The 18,865-nt window shown below is 35.2% G+C and overlaps 1 protein-coding gene across 1 annotated transcript in view; it reads left to right on the forward strand.

Annotated features, from left to right (window-relative positions):
• The window catches only part of DHRSX (dehydrogenase/reductase X-linked), a 374,374-nt gene that overhangs the window by 280,608 nt on the left and 74,901 nt on the right, over nt 1-18,865 (forward strand). The window contains exon 6 of the mRNA XM_044669282.1: nt 9,211-9,418. Within this exon, the coding sequence (XP_044525217.1) occupies nt 9,211-9,418 (208 nt within the window). The remainder of the gene's footprint in view (nt 1-9,210; nt 9,419-18,865) is intronic.

The raw sequence follows: 18,865 nt of genomic DNA on the forward strand, positions 1-18,865 counted from the left end.
GCAGAAGGTAGTGAAAGTCCGTGGGCTGGAGATCTTTATTCGCACCTGAGGCGATGCCTTCAGTGCTTGGGAAAGACCGAGTTTTAGGGGCCTTTGTCCCTGCTGGAGGCGGTGCCTTCACCCACGTGGGCGCTCAGGGAGAGTCCCAGCCACCTGGGGTCCCTTGTCTTGCAGCGCACAGGTACGGGCTCAGGGGCTGCCAGTGATTTTCTGGTTGCCCCAGTCCTGTTTACCGGCTTGTGCGGTGTGGGGGGTGGGGGAGGGGCTTCTTCCTCTCGTGTTTTAGTGTGAACTGTTTCACCCCTTTAAAGTGTGGAAATGCCCCGATTCTGCGTACCTTCAATGCTGCGCCCTGTTGTGGGGTTCCTTCGTTCCTCTGGACTCGTTTTTATTTCCCCTTGAGGGGTTCTGTGTGGTTCGGTCAGGAGAGATCGAGCAGCTGCTCCTTACTCTGCCGCCATCTTAACCAGAAGTCGAGCTAGTATTCTAGATCTGAACTTTTAAAAAATAGCCAAGTTGATAACCAAGTGAAGTAAGCAGAATTAGGTAAACAGTATATGCAATAAGTACAACAGGGAAAATGGAAAGATCATCAACAAAACAATCAAAACTGAATTTTGAAAATTATAGTGACTCAGGTTAGTCTCAAAGAAGACATAGGTAAAAATTCATTACTCCACTTTGCAAATGTAGGGGACCATATGGGTGGAATATCATGTCAGACTTATTCAATGTGTTATTTGGTTTGCTAGACTTTTCTTCCTGTTTTAAGAAATTTTTTGTTATAAAGTATAGATCTCAAGAAGAGTGAAGGAATAAAGGAAAAATTATAGTGATATGCAAGAGTAAGGTGAAGTCAAGTCATAATTGACTCCAGAGAACTGATTGTTAAATTTTCAGCATAAACATTTATATCGTGGAAGTTGGTAAAGGATACAAATCAGGGCTTAGTTTATTGTTTTGTTAATCACTCTAGTTTTACTTTCAGTAGTTCCCATGTGTACCATTCAACAAAGTCCTCCTTTCCTGGGGGAAAAATATCTCATGGTTAACAGTGAAATGTTGTCTTTCCAAAGTATACTAATCTTTAGTGTGTTTGTTTATATTTTCAGTGTTGTATTTTAGCATCAATATCAGTATTGCTACAAGTGATATAAAATCATGGAAGACCTAGAATAAATGCTCCTGAGGGCTGGGGTTAATCATGTGAATTTTTCTATGGTACCATATTATTATTATTTATTGATGCATAACAGGTGTATTAGCAATACAGTATTTATGAATATGGTAGCTTTTATTTTCTAGCCATTTTTATGAGCTTCCTAGTACTAGCCATAGCCATTATTCATGATCAATAAATATGTATCTCCATTTTGACATTTGGGAAAAATATGTTTGTTTTTGTATTAATGTCTTGAATATATTGTTTAATGTTGCTTTTTGACTCTGACTTGCAAATAACCCTAAATTGTGTGATAGTGGATTATCTTCCAGAAATGAAGTTGCTAATATTTCTCAACTATTACAATGTTTTAATATATTGAATGGTGCTAGACTGGCTGTATTTCCTTATAATTATGTTTATATCTATTCATATCCTTAATCAGATATTAATTTGTACAAATAAAAAACTTTCCCCCTAAAAAAACGATTATAGGAAGGGAAAAAAACAATCATTCACATAACACCTACTAGAGTGCCAGCCACTTTGCTGTCCTTTACAAATATTTTATTACTTGATCCATACAATGACCCTGTGAGATAGGTGCTATTATTATCACCACTTAACAGTTTAGGAAACAGAAGTAGGATTTCTTTTTTTGTTATTGTTAATTTACAAAACAGCTCCATTTCTTTTTTTAAAAAATGTTTTTTTTTATTTTTCCCCATTACATGTTAAAACAATTTAACATTCATTTTTAAAAAGTTTTGAGTCCCAAATTCTCTCCCTTCTTCCTACCTTCCCTCTTTGCCTTTCCCCACCACCTCTTGGTAAGCAATCTGATGCAGATTTTACATGTGTAATCATATAAAACATTTTTCTATATTAGTCATTTTGTGGAAGAGATCTCAAGTGAAAAAAGAAGGAAAGAAAATTAAATATGGTATGTTTCACTCAGCATTCAGACTCCAATAGCTCTTTCTTGGAGGACAGATGGCATTATTCATCATGAATCCCTGGAATTGTGTTGAATCACTGGATTGCTGAGAATAACGAGGTCATTCACAGTTGTTCATTAAGAAATATTGCTGTCACTGTATACAGTGCTCTTCTGGTTCTGCTCACTTCACTTTGAATCCAATCATGTCAATCTTTCCAGATTTTTCTGAAATTATCCTGCTTGTCATTTTTTTTGCACTTCCATATTGGCCATTTTAAGAGCACGCTAATACATTACTAAAACCCCCAAATAAAACCAAAGATACATCGATGTGAAAGACGACTCCAACAATTCTTTCTCTGGAAGTGGATGGCATTCCCCAACATATGTCTTTCAGGATTGTCCCTGATCATTGCATTGCTGAGATTAGCCAAGTTTTCACAGTTAATCATTGGACAACATTGCTGTTATTATGTATAATGTTCTCCTGGTTCTGCTTATTTTGCTTTGCATCAGTTCCCACAGATCTTTCCAGCTTTTCCTGAAATCTTCTTGCTTATCATTTCTTATAGCAAAATAGTATTCCATTACCAACATGTACCACGATTTGTTCAGCCATTCCCCAAATGATGGACATCTCCTCAATTTCCAATTCTTTGCCAACACAAAAAGAACTGCAATAAATATTTTTGTACAAATAGGTACTCCCTCTCCTTTTTAAAAAATCTCTTTGGGAGAGTAACTGGTAATGGTATTGATGGTTGAAAGGGTAGGCACAGTGTTGGATTCAAAAAGATACCATTTCCAGAGGGAGAAAGAGACAAAAAATAGATTTACAAAGACCAGATCAGGCCATTATTCCAAAGTCAAGGGGATGGTGGAGGGTGGTGGGGTGAAGGGATCTGAGCAGGGAGAGATATTAAGTAACTTGCCTAGGGTTACACAGATATAAAGTTTCTGAGGCTACATTTGAATTTTAGTCTTTTTGACGCTAGGCCCAGTTCTCTATTCAATGAACTATTGTTTGCCTCACTGGAGTGAATGCTGCCTTAAAAAATAATTATGAAAAGTGGATAACATACAAATTTGGTTTGACTGATTTCACTTCCATTGTGCCTTTTTAGGTGACTCATATCACCAGTAGAATGGTAAATTTTGAAATTTATTTACATCTCTGTAGATGAACTGAAATAAAAAGTTATCTACATTTTTTTTTCCTTTAAAACTTTACCTTCTGTCTGATGCCAGATCTTAACCCATGGCCTCCTGCCTCCTGGCCTGGATCTCTATCCAGTGAGCCAGGGAGCTGCCCTTATATTCATGTTTTAAAAATAGAATCCTTTCTTGTACCATGACTATTATATAATATCATATCATTATCAATATATGCCTATCCATATATAAAACTAATAATATCTCTTTGTAAAACTAATTTTATACCAGATAATGAGTTTTCTGTTTTACTGAAAGGCCTCATAAGGGCTCATAAATCCCTATGATATAATTCATGATATCTTTTGAGATTTTTCCTGACTTTTGATTAATAACTTTGTGTAGACTTCAACTTTGACCCCACGTGAAGTGATATAAATGAACGAAACAATTATGGGTAATAGAAAGAAGGCATCAGTTGTGAAGTGTTAAATTAAATAAACCTAAAATAATGCAAGGTACACTGGATCTGCAACATGGAGATGAGAAGAGATATATCTATGTTTGGACAGATCACAATGCAATTTAAACAGATTATTTAAACCTAATAAACTAATTTAAACTAAAACTCTAGCTCTGATTTCATTAAAACTAAATTGAAAACCAAGCCACTTATTAAAGATAACATGAAATTAAGAGATGATCAATTCTATGCCACAGATGCCTTCTGATAGTTGTCCATTGATATCTGTCAATAGGATAAAAGGAATGAGTTTGATATCTGATGCATCTATTTATGTTTCCTTAAATTTAAAATGCCTTATTAGTCTGTGAATTTCTTGAGGGCAGAGATTTTTTTTTGCCTTTCTTTTTATTAACAGTGATTAACACAATGCTTGACATGTAGTAGGTCCTTAATAAATACTTACCAATTTGACACTGCTGATTTTTAAGAAAAATTACCTTGGTTTACAAAAAAACCGTGACAACTGAATTCACAGATGACTTAGAGCAATAGCATTTAAAGTCAGATTTTTTCTGACAACATATATACACATATACATGAAGTGTGTGCATCTGTGCAAATATATGTATATGATCTATAGGTACATGTATAATATATATAGAGAAATGTCTAAATAAAATCTCATACTTAAAACTATTATTGAAAATAAACTAGTTAACATATGATATGTAGTCTATAGCAATAGTGCTTGGTTGATTTTGGTGACAATAAATAATTCTCCATTATAAATAATCTCAGACAACAGATGTTTCCTCTGATCTCTGTATCTAATATGTTCAGGAAAGGGGCATTACACAAGGAAAGGATCATTGGACTAAGTGTCAAAAGCCCAGCTTCAATTATTAGTTATATGATTATGGGCAAGTCAACTAATTTCTCTGAATCTGTTTCTTTGTTAAAAAAAAAAAGAAGAAGAAAAATGAGAATAATACAGATTTTCCTGCCTATCTTACAATACTATTGGGAGGATTAAATAAGATAATGTGGTTGTAATCTCTTTGAAAACTGTAAAGAGCAATTAAACCATAAAGTGCTAATGTTCTTCTATTATATGCCAAGAAAGAACCAGTTATGAATTAACTTCAGCTGTATTTGAAGTCCATGTTTTTTCTTGCCATTATCTTTTCAACTAACAAGTACTTTTTAACTTTGCTCATTCTTCCCTATCTTAATTTTCCTAACCATTTAACATAAAGAGGGGAAAATCACCAGAATGAGTCAACAATGCAAAAATAAAACCCCAAATTAGAAAGAATCAAAGAACTTTTACCTTATTATTTCACTGTAGGGAGGTTAGAACATCAACTGTGTTTCATCCACACACCCTACAGAGTGGGAATTTTATTTCTAGCTTGTATTTGATATAAAAATGTCACTACAGCAAAATAATTTAAATGTCCTAGGGAGTTTGTTACTCTAGGACTATAAGTATCTATCTTCACATAGGCATGATGATTAGGAGTGCTGATATTTTCCTTTTCTCTGTATACACAGTCCATAATTTATTTTATTTAGAAATTAAATTAGATCCAGAAAGAGCCTCTTTTTGTGTTTTCACATATAGGTTTGCATCACACACACACACACACACACACACACACACACACACACACACAAAAGATCAAATGTAAGCTAATAGGGAATATTCAAATCTGAAGTCAGGAAGAAAAAATTATAAACTCAAAAGTTAGGATATCCTTTACACTGCTGTGCCATTGAAACTACCAGTAGTAAATGATCATGTATTTAAATTTTTAAAATGTTACTCAAATTTTGTTCATATTGTCTCTCTTCATTAAATAAAGGACCTGTCTTACATTATTATCCCCAACAGAACAACGAATATATAAACCCTAATTCACAAATTTTCTGAATCTCTCTACAAAAATAAAATAGCTGCTTGTATATACACACAAACAATAGTGTGCCCACCCACATAGCATGAGGTGCATTGGATCTAATACAGTAGAGTGTAAGTAGTAAGAAGAGGATATAAAAAAGGGCTTATGAACACTGCTGGGTCACATGACCAATATGACAAAGGACCACATGTTTACTCTGTCCTAACAATTTCTCAAACCTCTCCAAAAAAGAAATTTTTGCACAGCACAAAATGCAATCTTTGCCTCCAAGGTCTATGACACCAAGATCCCTAACAAGGTAATTATGGGAAGAACTTACAGCAGAGAAGGCTAATCCTTCACTCCTGATGTGTTCACTCAGCTGCCCCCTTCCCTGACCACCTGCCACACCTGCATGGAACTCAACTCTAACCCTTCAGTGCCACATAAATCCAAAAAGCAGAAACATGCCATGATGAGTAGGTCAGCTGCTCTCTGTGATGCAACAGAGCTCAGGCAAAGAAGTGAGAAATGGATGGACAAAAAGGAAAGGGGGCAGTACAGGTGTGGCTGTGAAGCTCTCACTAAGCCAGAGGACCCCCAGAAGTCACTTGGAACAGAGTCAGAGGCTGATCAACTGTGAATATCTGGCTGAGAAGTTTTTAGGACTTCCCAGCAGGGAAACCAACACAATTACTAATATAAACAAATCATCATGGGAACTTCAGTTCTTCATTTATAATATTAGCATAACAATTCTTACTTTATCTCAGATCCTTGTCTTAAGCACCAAGTGAAATTATGGATGAAAACACTCTGTAAAGTAGTATATAAATGTCAGCTAACTATTATTTTTTAAATTTCATAAATTTTCCCCAATTACATGTGAAAATAATTTTCAACATCAATTTTCAAAAAAGAAATTGACTCCTTGATTCTCTTCTTCTCTCCCTCCCTTGCTTTTCCCCTTGCTTAGATGTTAAACAATCTGATATAAATTCTGTATGTGCAATCATGGAAACATCTTTCCATATTAGTCCTTTTGTGGAAGAAAACTCCAACAAAAAAAAGTAAGAAAATGAAATCTAGTATGCTTTGGTCTGGATTCAGTCTTCAACAATTCTTTCTCTAGATGCAGATAGCATTTTTCATAATGAGTCCTTTGGGATTGTCTTGGATTATTATAATTTTGAAAAAAGCTAATTCAGTCACAGTTATTCATTGTACAATATTGCTATTACTGTGTACAGTGTTCTGGTTTTATTCACTTTACTTTCCATCAGTTCATATAACTCTTTCCAGGTTTTTCTGGAATCATCCTGCTCTTCATTTCTTATACCACTTTAGTATTCCATTATAATCATATATCACAGTTTTCTCAGCCAATTCCCAAATTGATATGAATTTCCTCACTTTCCAATTCTTTGCCACTACAAAAATTATTGTGATCAATATTTTTGTACAAAAAGGTCCTTTTCCTTTCCCTTTTTCATCTCTTTGTGATACAGACTTTGTAATGCTACTGCTTGGTCAGAGTATGTATGGCTTTATTGCTCTTTGGGCATAATATGGGATTATTCTCCAGAACAATTGAATCAGTTCATGATCCTCCCAACAGAGCATTAGTGTCTCACTTTTCCCACATACCTCCAACTTTTGTCATTTTCCTTTTCTGTCATAATAGTCAAGCTCATAAGTGTTGGTTCGTACCTCAGAGTTGTTTTAATTTGCATTTCTCTAATTAATAATGATTTAGAAAAAAAATTTACATAACTGTAGATAGTTTTGATCAGTTCATCTGAAAACTACCAGTTCATATCCTTTGACCAATTAGGGAATGACTTGAATTCATCTACATTTGACTTATTTCTCTCTGTATTTGAGAAATGAGACCGTTAGTAGAGAAACTTGCAATTTTTTTTTTACCATTACACTTGCTATGTATTAATCTCCATCCTATTTTTACCTTGTTTATCCTCTTATCTTATCCTCTTTCCTTTCACCCTATTCATCTTCAAAAGTATTTTGCTTCTGACCACTGCCTCTCCCAATTTGCCCTCCCTGTCCTTATCTTATTCCTTTCTCCTCCTACTTTCCTGTAGTATAAGATAGATTTCTATAGGCAGTCGAGTGTGTGTATTCTTTCCTCTAGCCAATTATGATGAGTAAAGTTCAGACACTCCCTTCTTACTTTTCCTATCTCACCCTCCACTGTGAAAGCTTCTTTGTGCCTTTTTGTGTATGAGATAATTTACCGAAGTCTACCTCTCTCTTCTCCCTTCTCCCAGTACATTCCTTTCTCACCCCATAATTTTATTTCTTTAGATATCATCCCATAATACCTATACTCCTAACTGCCCTAGTAATGATAAAGTTCTTAGGAACTATAATTTTCATCTCTCCATGTAGAAATGTCAGTTACTATTATAATGATGATAATAATACAAATAGATCAATAAACATTTATTAAACATCTGCTCTATGCTAGGCACTATAGTAAATTCTGGGTATTTACATAGTACTTTAAGGCTCTCAAAGTTCTGTCTGCTCAATTTTACAAATATTATCTCATTTTATTCTCACAGCAACATTGGGCAGTGGTGCTATTATTATCTCCATTTTACCAAAGGAGAAATGGAGGCAGACTTCAATGATTTGTCCAGGGTGACATAGCTAGTCCGAGGTCAAATACTAACTCAGCTCTTCCTAACTCCACACCTAATGTTCTATACACTTTATCATCTAGTTACCTAGATGATGACTGAGGAATCTCTGTACAAAAGAACAAAGAATGTTTTTAATGGATAACGGTTTGAGACAACAGTTAAGAGTTGACGGGATCTTCCATTCACTGGGTAATAAGAAGACAGCAGTTAGAGAAATAAGCTAGAAAAATTATGAATATTTCAATGTTTCCCTTCCTCATGACATTAAATAGAAAAAGGCTTTTCTTACTTTCAGTGGTTGTCAAAATAGGCAGTAGGAGTTCCTAAAAGCCAAATTTCTAAAATGAACATAGATGTTTTCATGAAGAGAACACTTGCCACAAACCTTGTGTTCTTTCACAAGGGTGATTTCATCTATCACCTAAAATTTCCCAAACCAGATATTAAATAAAAATTAGAACTGAAACAATTCTAAGAAACTTTTTGAAACAAGACTTTCCCAGTATTCCAAATCAATTGCAGAAATTGTATTTGTTACAAGTAGGAGTTTTTGGAGGATATAGTGGCACCTGATCAGGAAACATTAAAAAGATTTTTTTCTATTAATATCTGTTGTTGAGAGGACAAAGTGAGTTAATATTTGTAAAGGGATATGTAAATCTGAAAGCACAATATAGCTATATATATATACATATACATATATATATACAACTACTTATGATTACGAATTCATTTTCAACCTAATCAGAAAATAAAGTTTCTCCCATGCAACAACTACTCTATAAAATAAATATCCCATTAACTTAGGGATGAGACTATTTAGCATATTATTTATTTGTTTTCTGTGCATTTTGGTGTAGTCATGTGATCAAAGATCCGACTTCTCAACTTTTCCTCAGCACAGCCTGTCTTTTCCTTCACAGATACTGTTATACACCTTGTGGAGCCTACGCCCAGAGCAAGCTTGCCTTGGTACTTTTTTCCTATCAACTACAACAGCTTCTTGCAGCTGGAGGGAGTCACGTGACTGCTAATGTAGTAGATCCCGGAGTGGTGAACACTAACCTCTACAAGCATGTGTTTTGGCTTACAAAAGTGGTCAAGAAGCTTACTTACTGGTTGTTGTTCAAGGTAAGCAGTCTTACTTTTTTTTTTTAATATTTATTTTTTTGAAAAGTTAACATGGTTACATGATTATGCTCTTACTTTCCCCTTCACCCCCCAATCTCCCCTCCGCCCCCCCCATAGCTAGTGCACATTTCCATTGGTTTTAACATGTGTCCTTGATCAAGACCTATTTCCAAATTGTTGATAGTTGCATTGGTGTGATAGTTTCGAGTCCACATCCCCAATCATGTCCTCCTCAGCCCATGTGTTCAAGCAGTTGTTTTTCTTCTGTTTCCACTCCTGTAGTTCTTCCTCTGAATGTGGGTAACATTCTTTACTATAAATCCCTCAGAATTGTCCTGGGTGATTGCATTGCTGCTAGTACAGAAGTCCATTACATTCGATTGTGCCACAGTATATCAGTCTCTGTGTACAATGTTCTTCTGGCTCTGCTCCTTTCGCTCTGCATCAGTTCCTGGAGGTCTCTCCAGTTCGCCTGGAACTCCTCTAGTTTATTATTCCTTTTAGCAAAATAGTATTCCATCACCTGCATATACCACAGTTTGTTCAGCCATTCCCCAATTGAAGGACATCCTCTCATTTTCCAGTTTTTGCCACCACAAAAAGTGCAGCTATAAATATTTTCGTACAAGTCTGTTTATCTATGATCTCTTTGGGGTACAAACCCAACAATGGTATGGCTGGATCAAAGGGCAGGCATTCTTTTATAGCCCTTTACTGAATTAGAAAAAACTATAACAAAGTTCATTTGGAATAACAAAAGATCAAGAATATCAAGGGAAATAATGAAAAAATGTGAAGGAAGGGGGCCTAGCAGTACCAGATATTAAACTATACTATAAAGCAGCAGTTATCAAAACAATATGGTACTGGCTAAGAGACAGAAGGGAGGATCAGTGCAATAGACTTGGGGTAAATGATATCAGCAAGACAGTGTATGATAAACCCAAAGAGCCCAACTTTTGGGACAAAAATCCAATATCTGACAAAAACTGCTGGGAAATTTGGAAAACAATATAGGCGAGATTAAGCTTAGATCAACATCTCACACCCTACACCAAGATAAATTCAGAATGGGTGAATGACTTGAATATAAAGAGGGAAACTATAAATAAGTGAACACAGAATAGTATACTTATCAGATCTCTGGGAAAGGAAAGATTTTAAAACCAAGCAAGACTTAGAGAAAATTACAAAATGTAAAATAAATGATTTTGATTATATTAAACTAAAAAGTTTTTGTACAAACAAAAACAATGCAGCCAAAATCAGAAGGGAAACAACAAATTGGGGAAAAAATCTTTATAACAAAAAACTCTGACAGGGGCCTAATTACTCAAATATACAAAGAGTTAAACCAATTGTATAAAAAATCAAGCCATTCCCCAATTGATAAATGGGCAAGAGACATGAATAGGCAATTTTCAGATAAAGAAATCAAAAGTATCAATAAGCACATGTGAAAGTGTTCTAAATCTCTAATAATTAGAGAAATGCAAATCAAAACAACTCTGAGGCATCACCTCACACCTGGCAGATTGGCTAAAATGAAAGAAGGGAAGAGTAATGAATTTTGGAGGCGATGTGGCCAAATTGGGACATTAATGCATTGCTGGTGGAGTTATGAACTGGTCCTTTCAATTGAGGGGGACACATGTTTGCACATAGATGCCTAACTTATAACTGGGAACTCTTTAGATCATCTGTGGATGATACACATTTCAGTACAAGTAATTTGCTTTTTAATCCTGTATCAGTAAGGTAGTCAACAAGTATTTATTAAAGTACAGTATGCCAGGCACTGGAGATACAAATACAAAAAATGAAATAATCCTTTCTTTGACTGATCCTTTGGGTCTCTCTTATCTCCCTGAATGAAGTTCAGCAGTTTCAGAATTAGCTACCCAGGGAAATGACTTGTGAAAGCATTTGGGCTAAGTTTTCACTTTCCTAACTAAAATCCAGTAGAAAGATGACTACATTTGGTGTCAGAAGACCTGAGTTCAAATCCTGTCTTTGCCACTTACTACCAGTGTTTGGCCAGATCAGTTCTCCAGGCCTCAATTACTCTATCTGTAAAATAAAGATGTTGAACTAGATGACCTCTCTAGGTCCCATCCAACTCTGTATCTATGACCTTTTTCATTATCCTGCGATTTTTACAGGAGTGCTGAAAGTCACTTAGATGGCACACTGACCATTTAGAAACTGAACAGGATGTCACAGACCACATACAGGGAGCGTAGGTTTTAGTACCAAGAGTGAGTCAGAGGCTTAGTCACTTACTTGTTGTACATCCTCTGATTTCTCATATCTGTCAGAAGATGCTATGGTAAAGAACATTCCTACAACTATAATCATAAAGTAATGTCTATATTCTTTAGAGGAAAATAAAATAGATTTAGACTATAGCTGGCCAGTGATAATGCACTGTTTTAAGGACCAGTGAAAGGTTTAGGTTTTAAAACCAAATCAATTTGATGGGGTGAATGAGTAAAGCAGAGATTGCATCAGAATTGCATTCAGGATCCAGAAATATGTACCATAACATTCCCTGACATCTGATATCTTACTACTATTACTGGCTGGGAAAGACTGATGCATGCAGCAATATTATCTAATGCCAATAATGAACATAAAGGCAATCCCTAAATATTCCTTAAGCATGCTATCTAGATTTGATTCTGTGTCGAGTAAATTGAGAAACTACATTAAACAACTTAGTAATTCTGATAGATCTTCTTCCCTTCTTTCTTAGTGATTTCATAACTTAGTAGTTTCTCTATTTTAATTGTCCTTCAGTGGTATTTGTCTTCTCCTTTCAAGGGAATTATTTCTCTTACATGCTGAGGTGATATAGCAGACTGAGTATTGACTTTGGAGTTAGGAAAAGCTGGGTTCAAGCTCTACTTCTGAATGATATTGACTGAGTGACCCTGAGTAAGTCATTTGAGGCAGGTCTCTAACAATAAATTAGGGATCAATTGCTGAACTCAACTAGTAAAAAGGGTTTCTTTGCAGGAAATTCCCCGTACCACTATGATCACAGATCTGGACTAAAAAGGATAAAAAACAATTCTCTATACTACAATTTCCCCAGGCACTGAGTGAAAATCAAACTGCTCAGAAATTTAAACATTTCACAGACACTGGCCACATTAGTCTAAAAAGTGAGCTTTAGAAGAAAACAGCAAACCCCTCCATTATCTTTGCCAAGAAAACCCCAAAATGGGGTCACAAAACGTTAGATATAACTGGAATGACTAAACAAGAAAATATTAACCCTCAAATCAAAATGGCAAGGAGATAGGAAAAAAAAAAAAGCAAATATGTAGAAAGCAAAAAAAGAAAAAGTGTGTGTGTGTGTGAGTGATTGAGAGAGAGAGAGAGAGAGAGAGAGAGAGAGAGAGAGAGAGAGAGAGAGAGAGTGTGTGTGTGTGTGTGTCTTGTGGGCTCCAAACTTGTATTCAAATGTAAGGTATGAGGGTGACTTAGAAAATGGATCAATCAAGGATATTTGACCAATAGAGGAAGCCTAATAGAGTAAGAACATTACTAATGGCCCATATAGATATAATTTCCCTTCCTCCATTCTTCTAGCTTTGAATCTGGAGAAATAGATAAAATATGGATGAATAAGGACACATGCCATCTTTATGAAGTCACAGGATTTATAGTTGAAAAAGGCCTTAGAAATTACCTAATCTAGCCTCCACTCTTTTAAGAGCTTAGCCCTGTGACCAGCACACGATAAGTACTTAATGTTTATTTATTGAATTTATAGATGAAGAAACAGAGAATCAGAAAGGTCTAATGATTTGTCTAAGGTCACACAGGCAGAATGTAGCAGAACCAGGATTAAAACCTAAGTATTTCTATTTCCAGTTCAGTGTATTTTCCTAAAGATATTAAACGATTATAATTACAACATCCTCCCCTCCCTCCCTCACACTTTCTCATCCTTGTGGTTGTCAGCATTGGGGAGAATTTCTCTGAATGTTTGATTAGAATGTTTGGAATATTGCATAAGCCTGCTTCATATTTAAATGTTAGTCAAACATTTTTAATTCCTCTTCCAAATGTACTCTAGAGCTTTAGGCGCTTCCAGTAGCAGTAGTTCTCGCTTTCCCCACTACCCTACTGGCTATCACATTTTGGGAACAATTATTAACATAAATCAACCATCAATACCTCTCTCAAGTTGGATAGTAAGAATTGAGGTCATACAAGCATTTTGCCAGATAATCTAGGATTAAAGTTACCATAGCCGATAAGCTTAAATCATGAGGCATGTGTCTCTTCTGGAGGAAAAAAAATGGGTTATTATTTAAGAGGAAAATTTGGCTTATAACCCAAAAGATGATATTTTTTTTCTGTGATTTACTTCCAAGTCGGCCAGATAGGGGAAATATTTAGCTCCCCTTCTAGGTCAAAATCTTTCAGTTGGTTTGTAAGTGGCAAAACTTCAGGCTTAAATTATTGCCTCATCCATCCCTCAAGGTTTCTTAGATACTCATACATAGGTCATGATCTCATCACTCTGTGTGTCCTACAAGTACACATCCTGATTCATCCACACCTTCATGTCTTGTGTGATTCTTGTCCACTTTTGGTTTGTTTTCACTTAAGTCCTCTTTAGATAGATTGATGGGGGGAGAGAAGGTGAGGGGAGGTTAACTGGGTATTTTAATGTAACAAACAAATAAACAAATTTAAATTTAAAAAGAAGACTGATTCAGTGTACTGGAGGACTTCTACTGGTTGTTTTAATACCTGGAGAGAACAAATTAAAAACTTGGGAATGACCACCATTCTAGTTATACAGTTGAAATATCTCTTAAATATCTCTTAAATAAGATATCTCTTAAATATCTCTTGGTTGTAGTTTTCCCCAAACTGTCTTCTCACTATGGTAGGGGACATGTAAGGATTCTCCTTTGCTAATTCAGATCAACATCTGTTTTGCAACTAATACTTAGATTTGTCTCGGTCAATAAGATATTTAAGTAACTTGCTCAGAGTCACATAGCTGTTATGGATCAGAGCCTGTACTTGAACCCAGATCTCCCTAGCTCCCAGGCATGATACCATTTATCTCAGCTTACCTTCCTCATCTTGATTCTTCTGAAAATGTGGTGTTTCACAATATGCCATATCCCTAACTGATGTAAAAAGAGGAACTTTTATATCAATGAGCACTTTGGGCAAATTGAAAATGCTTCATAGCACTTTCATATTTAATTTATCAACTACCATAAAAAAGTGAGCCATATGTAATAGATTTATATATATATGCATATATGTGTGTGTGTGTAGTCATTTTTTTCTGTTACAGTGTATATGTGAAAAATTAATTTGTTTTTTCTTTGTGTTTAAGAACAAATGAACACATTTTTAAAGAAAATAATTGCTGCATAATTTCCACATGAAATTTATCCAGATCTCCTTCTCTTATTCTCCTCTTGTTCAGGCATGGCACGCCCAACTCACTGTCTGTCATGAAGCACCTGCCAAAAGTCTTAACTAGTATATTTACTCAGTCAATTGTCTCTCCCAATTGCAAATACTGAACTGGGCAAAATATGTTTTCCATAAAGCTATAGGATTCAGAATAAGGAAAAACCTTAGATATCAGAACCTGAGGCTCAAGGAGGTCAATTGATTTTGGTCAGATTACATAGCTAATAAGTAGCAAATACTAGGGTTCTAAATTCAGTGTTCTTTTTCATTTTTTTTATTCCTTTTGTCTTTTGAAGGAGTTGTTAAACTAATTCTTTCAAGAAACTGTAGGAGAGGACAGGTAGTAGCTCAGTGGAAGGAGAGAGGAGGTTCTTAGTTTGAATCTAGCCTCATTCACTTCCTAGCTGTGTTACCCCAGCCACTTAACCCTAGTGGCCTAGCCCTTATCTTGGCACCCATATAGAGACTGTTGATTCTAAGACAAAAGTAAGGGCTTTTAAAAAAAGAGAGGCTATAGAAGACTTTATAGTGTTTCAGAGCTCCAGGAAATTAGTACATTGGGACCTACAAGTGGGGATATTTGGAGAAGAGGAAAAACTTTTATATGGGCTCTTTATAGGGCATTATTCATGATAGTAGTGATCACTCTTTGGTCTTGCTTTTATGTCTTGTACACTATTGACAAATCCAGTGGGTCATCTAATCATGTAATCCTATAATATTTTAACATATTTTAACAATAATCTCTCTGGGCATCAGTTCTCATATCTATAAAATGATGAGTTCCAACTAGATTGCCTTTAATATCCCTTCCAACTCTACATCTGTGATCCTATTTTAATGTACATTGATATACAAGGTATGGTTTTAGAAGGCTATTTTAGTACTGTATATACTCTAAGGCATACCTAGCTAAAAAAAATAAAAAGCTCTCATTTGAATATTGGCTCTATGATATGTTCATCAGTTCATCTATACATCTTTAATCCAAGGACCTGACACACCAAGTTTAGAGAGACTCATCATCAACAAGTTGTTCAGAGTGGTACTTTATTTTGGCCATAAACTTGGGAAGACCATCTACAGTTAATAGATGGCAATTCACAGTGGCAGAATAAGTGTCCTCATCAGTAAAACAACAGATTATTAAATAGTGGAGCATGTGTGATAGACATTCTCTTTAAAGAGAGCTTCTTCAGTACTTATAGATACAGAACAGGAAGCTACCATAGAAATCATATAGTCCTTCCTTTTCCTTTTACAGAAGAGAAAATTGAGAGGTTGTGACTTGCCTAAGGTTACAGAAGTAATAATAAGTGGAAGAATTGGGATTTGAAATCAGGTCCTATGACTTGTTTTTCAATGTAACAGCCCTCTACCTCCTTCTCATTCCAATCATTTGAAGAGAGCCTCTCCTATTCTACCAAATTAAATGCTTTTGTTCATGAATGTATGTAAATATGCTTGTATCTATTCATGAATTCATGAATTTATTGATTTGTTGATTTATTTGTTGATTGAAACTAACAAATAATATATACTGTAAGTCTTTATATTTTCCAGTTGTGACTGTGGTCTGTTATAGAAAATCCCCTTTGGTAATCGAATGTAATGGACTTCTGTACCAGCAGCAATGCAATGACCCAGGACAATTCTGAGGGATTTATGGTAAAGAACGCTACCCACATTCAGAGGAAGATCTGCAGGAGAGGAAACATATAAGAAAAACGACTGCTTGAACGCATGGGTTGGGGTGGACATGATTGGGGATGTAGACTCGAAACTACCACATCAATGGAACTAACAACAGTTTGGAAATAGGTCTTGATCAATGACACATATTAAAACCAGTGGAAATGTGCGTCGGCTATGGGTGGGAGATGTGCAGGGGGTGAAGAGGAAAGTAGGAGCATGAATCATGTAACCATGTTAAAAATGAATATTTATAAATGGTAAAAAAAAAAAAGAAAATCCCCTTTGGTTAGGTCATTCATATAATAGACCTACAGAGATGCAGGCACATGTAGGCAGGCACATGAGAGTCACTGGCATCTTTTAAAATATCCTTTAGAGAAGTGAATAAAAGTACAATCTTTTATCTTTATTTTTTCCCCTTTTCCTTTTAGTTATCTTAAAAATCAATCTCTGTGTGCCTTTATAATTGTGTTACCTCCAGCAGAATTGTCTTCTATATGTATTTAGGATCTTCCATCAGTCTGTAAGCTCTGAAAGGACAGGGACTATCCTTTTTTCCTTTCTTACTATCTCTAGTATTCAGTACTCAGTAAGTAATGCTTAAGAAATGCTTATTGACTGACTTTGTTTTAAGTCCATTGACACTTCCCCACACAGATAAATCAGGTAGTAGAGACTGAATGTAGTTGTTCCACTCTTGTCTTCAATCAGAACTTATAATTGTAAGAACCTCAGAAGATCTGTTCTTTTTCATATTTTTTATTATGCCTGTAAGTCTATTGGCTTTTCGGACTTTCTTTTGTTTTCTGCCAAACTGAATTTTCAAATGTAGATTTTTCTCCCATTTTTTTTTCACCTTCACATTGAAGTCATAGACTATCAAGCAATGATGTTGGCTTAGTTTGGAGTGTCTTCATAGACTTTGTGAAATACTCCTTTATTTTATTCAATAAATAAAACTAGCTAAACTACAGTTGTATTTCTCCCCATCATGAGCCCTACCATGAATAAAGTTTTTTATTGTCTTTAGGCACACAATGAAACTTATTCCACCATTATCTTAACTGAAACATTTTCATATATTTTATTTCATTTGGAGAAATAATAGCATTTTGACTCTGACTCAGTTCTTTCAAAAAGGATATGTTATTATTCAAGTGTTCATAATTCATTTAGATGAAATAGGCTTGCTGGGCCTAGAGTCAAAAATACAATCTCAAATACTTTCTAGCTGTGTGACCCTGGACAAATAATTTAACCTCAGTCTGCTTTAGTTTACCAATCTATAAAAATGGGAATAGACAATATCATCTACCTTCTAAGTGAGGATCAAATGAGACAATTTACATAAAGTGCTTTGCAAATCTTAAAAATCTCTAGGAAATGGAAAAATGTTTTATGTGATTTTACATGTAAAATTTATATCAGATTGCTTACAATCTAGGGAATTGAGGGAAAGAGAAAAGAAGGGAAAGTGGGAGAAATTTTGTAACTAAATTTTTAAATGAATGGAAAATTTTGTTTTTACATGTAATTGGGAAAAAATAAAATGTTATTTGTATTTTAAAAATAAACCTCAGTATAAATGACAGCTAGTAGTCATTATAAGCTGACTAGATATTAGACTTAGATTATGCATTAAAAATATCAGAATTAAATCAACACTTCAAAAGAGCCTAAGAACTCTCTGTGATTCTAAACATCCTTCATTCCCCTTCTCTGTCACTTAACTAATCTCCCTGCCATAAGTCTCCCAGTCACAAATAAGTCTTCCACTTAGCTGTCAAGGGATGATTTTTTTTCTATCATGTAGTTCTGGTCATATTACCATCATTCTCAAGATGCTCCAGATCCTCCATGATTAAATATAAAATCATCCATTTGGCATTTAGTACATCCTACATTTCCAGTCTTCTTATACTTTTCTCCCTTTTTTCTATTCTCTGACTGAGTTGTGCTGATATTAGTCTTGAGCCCTACATTCCATCTCTTGTGTCTGCTTTTCTCTGGCCATTCCCCTCACTTACATTTCTTAATTTCCCTGACCTCCTTCAAGACTCACTTAAAATATGACCTTCCTTAGGGAAATTCAGAGACACATGTATTATGTGAACTGATATACATCTGCAGGTTGTTCTCTATTATTTGTCATACATCATGGAAAGAGAAGATAACTATGCTGAAATGGACATTATTTCTGAAATTAAATTTTTTAGGGTCTATGTAGCCACTTTCTCTCTCTCTCTCTCTCTCTCTCTCTCTCTCTCTCTCTCTCTCTCTCTCCTGTCTCTTATA

This window comes from Gracilinanus agilis, chromosome 3 (genome assembly GCF_016433145.1).
Source record: "Gracilinanus agilis isolate LMUSP501 chromosome 3, AgileGrace, whole genome shotgun sequence".
Lineage (NCBI taxonomy): Eukaryota > Metazoa > Chordata > Mammalia > Didelphimorphia > Didelphidae > Gracilinanus > Gracilinanus agilis.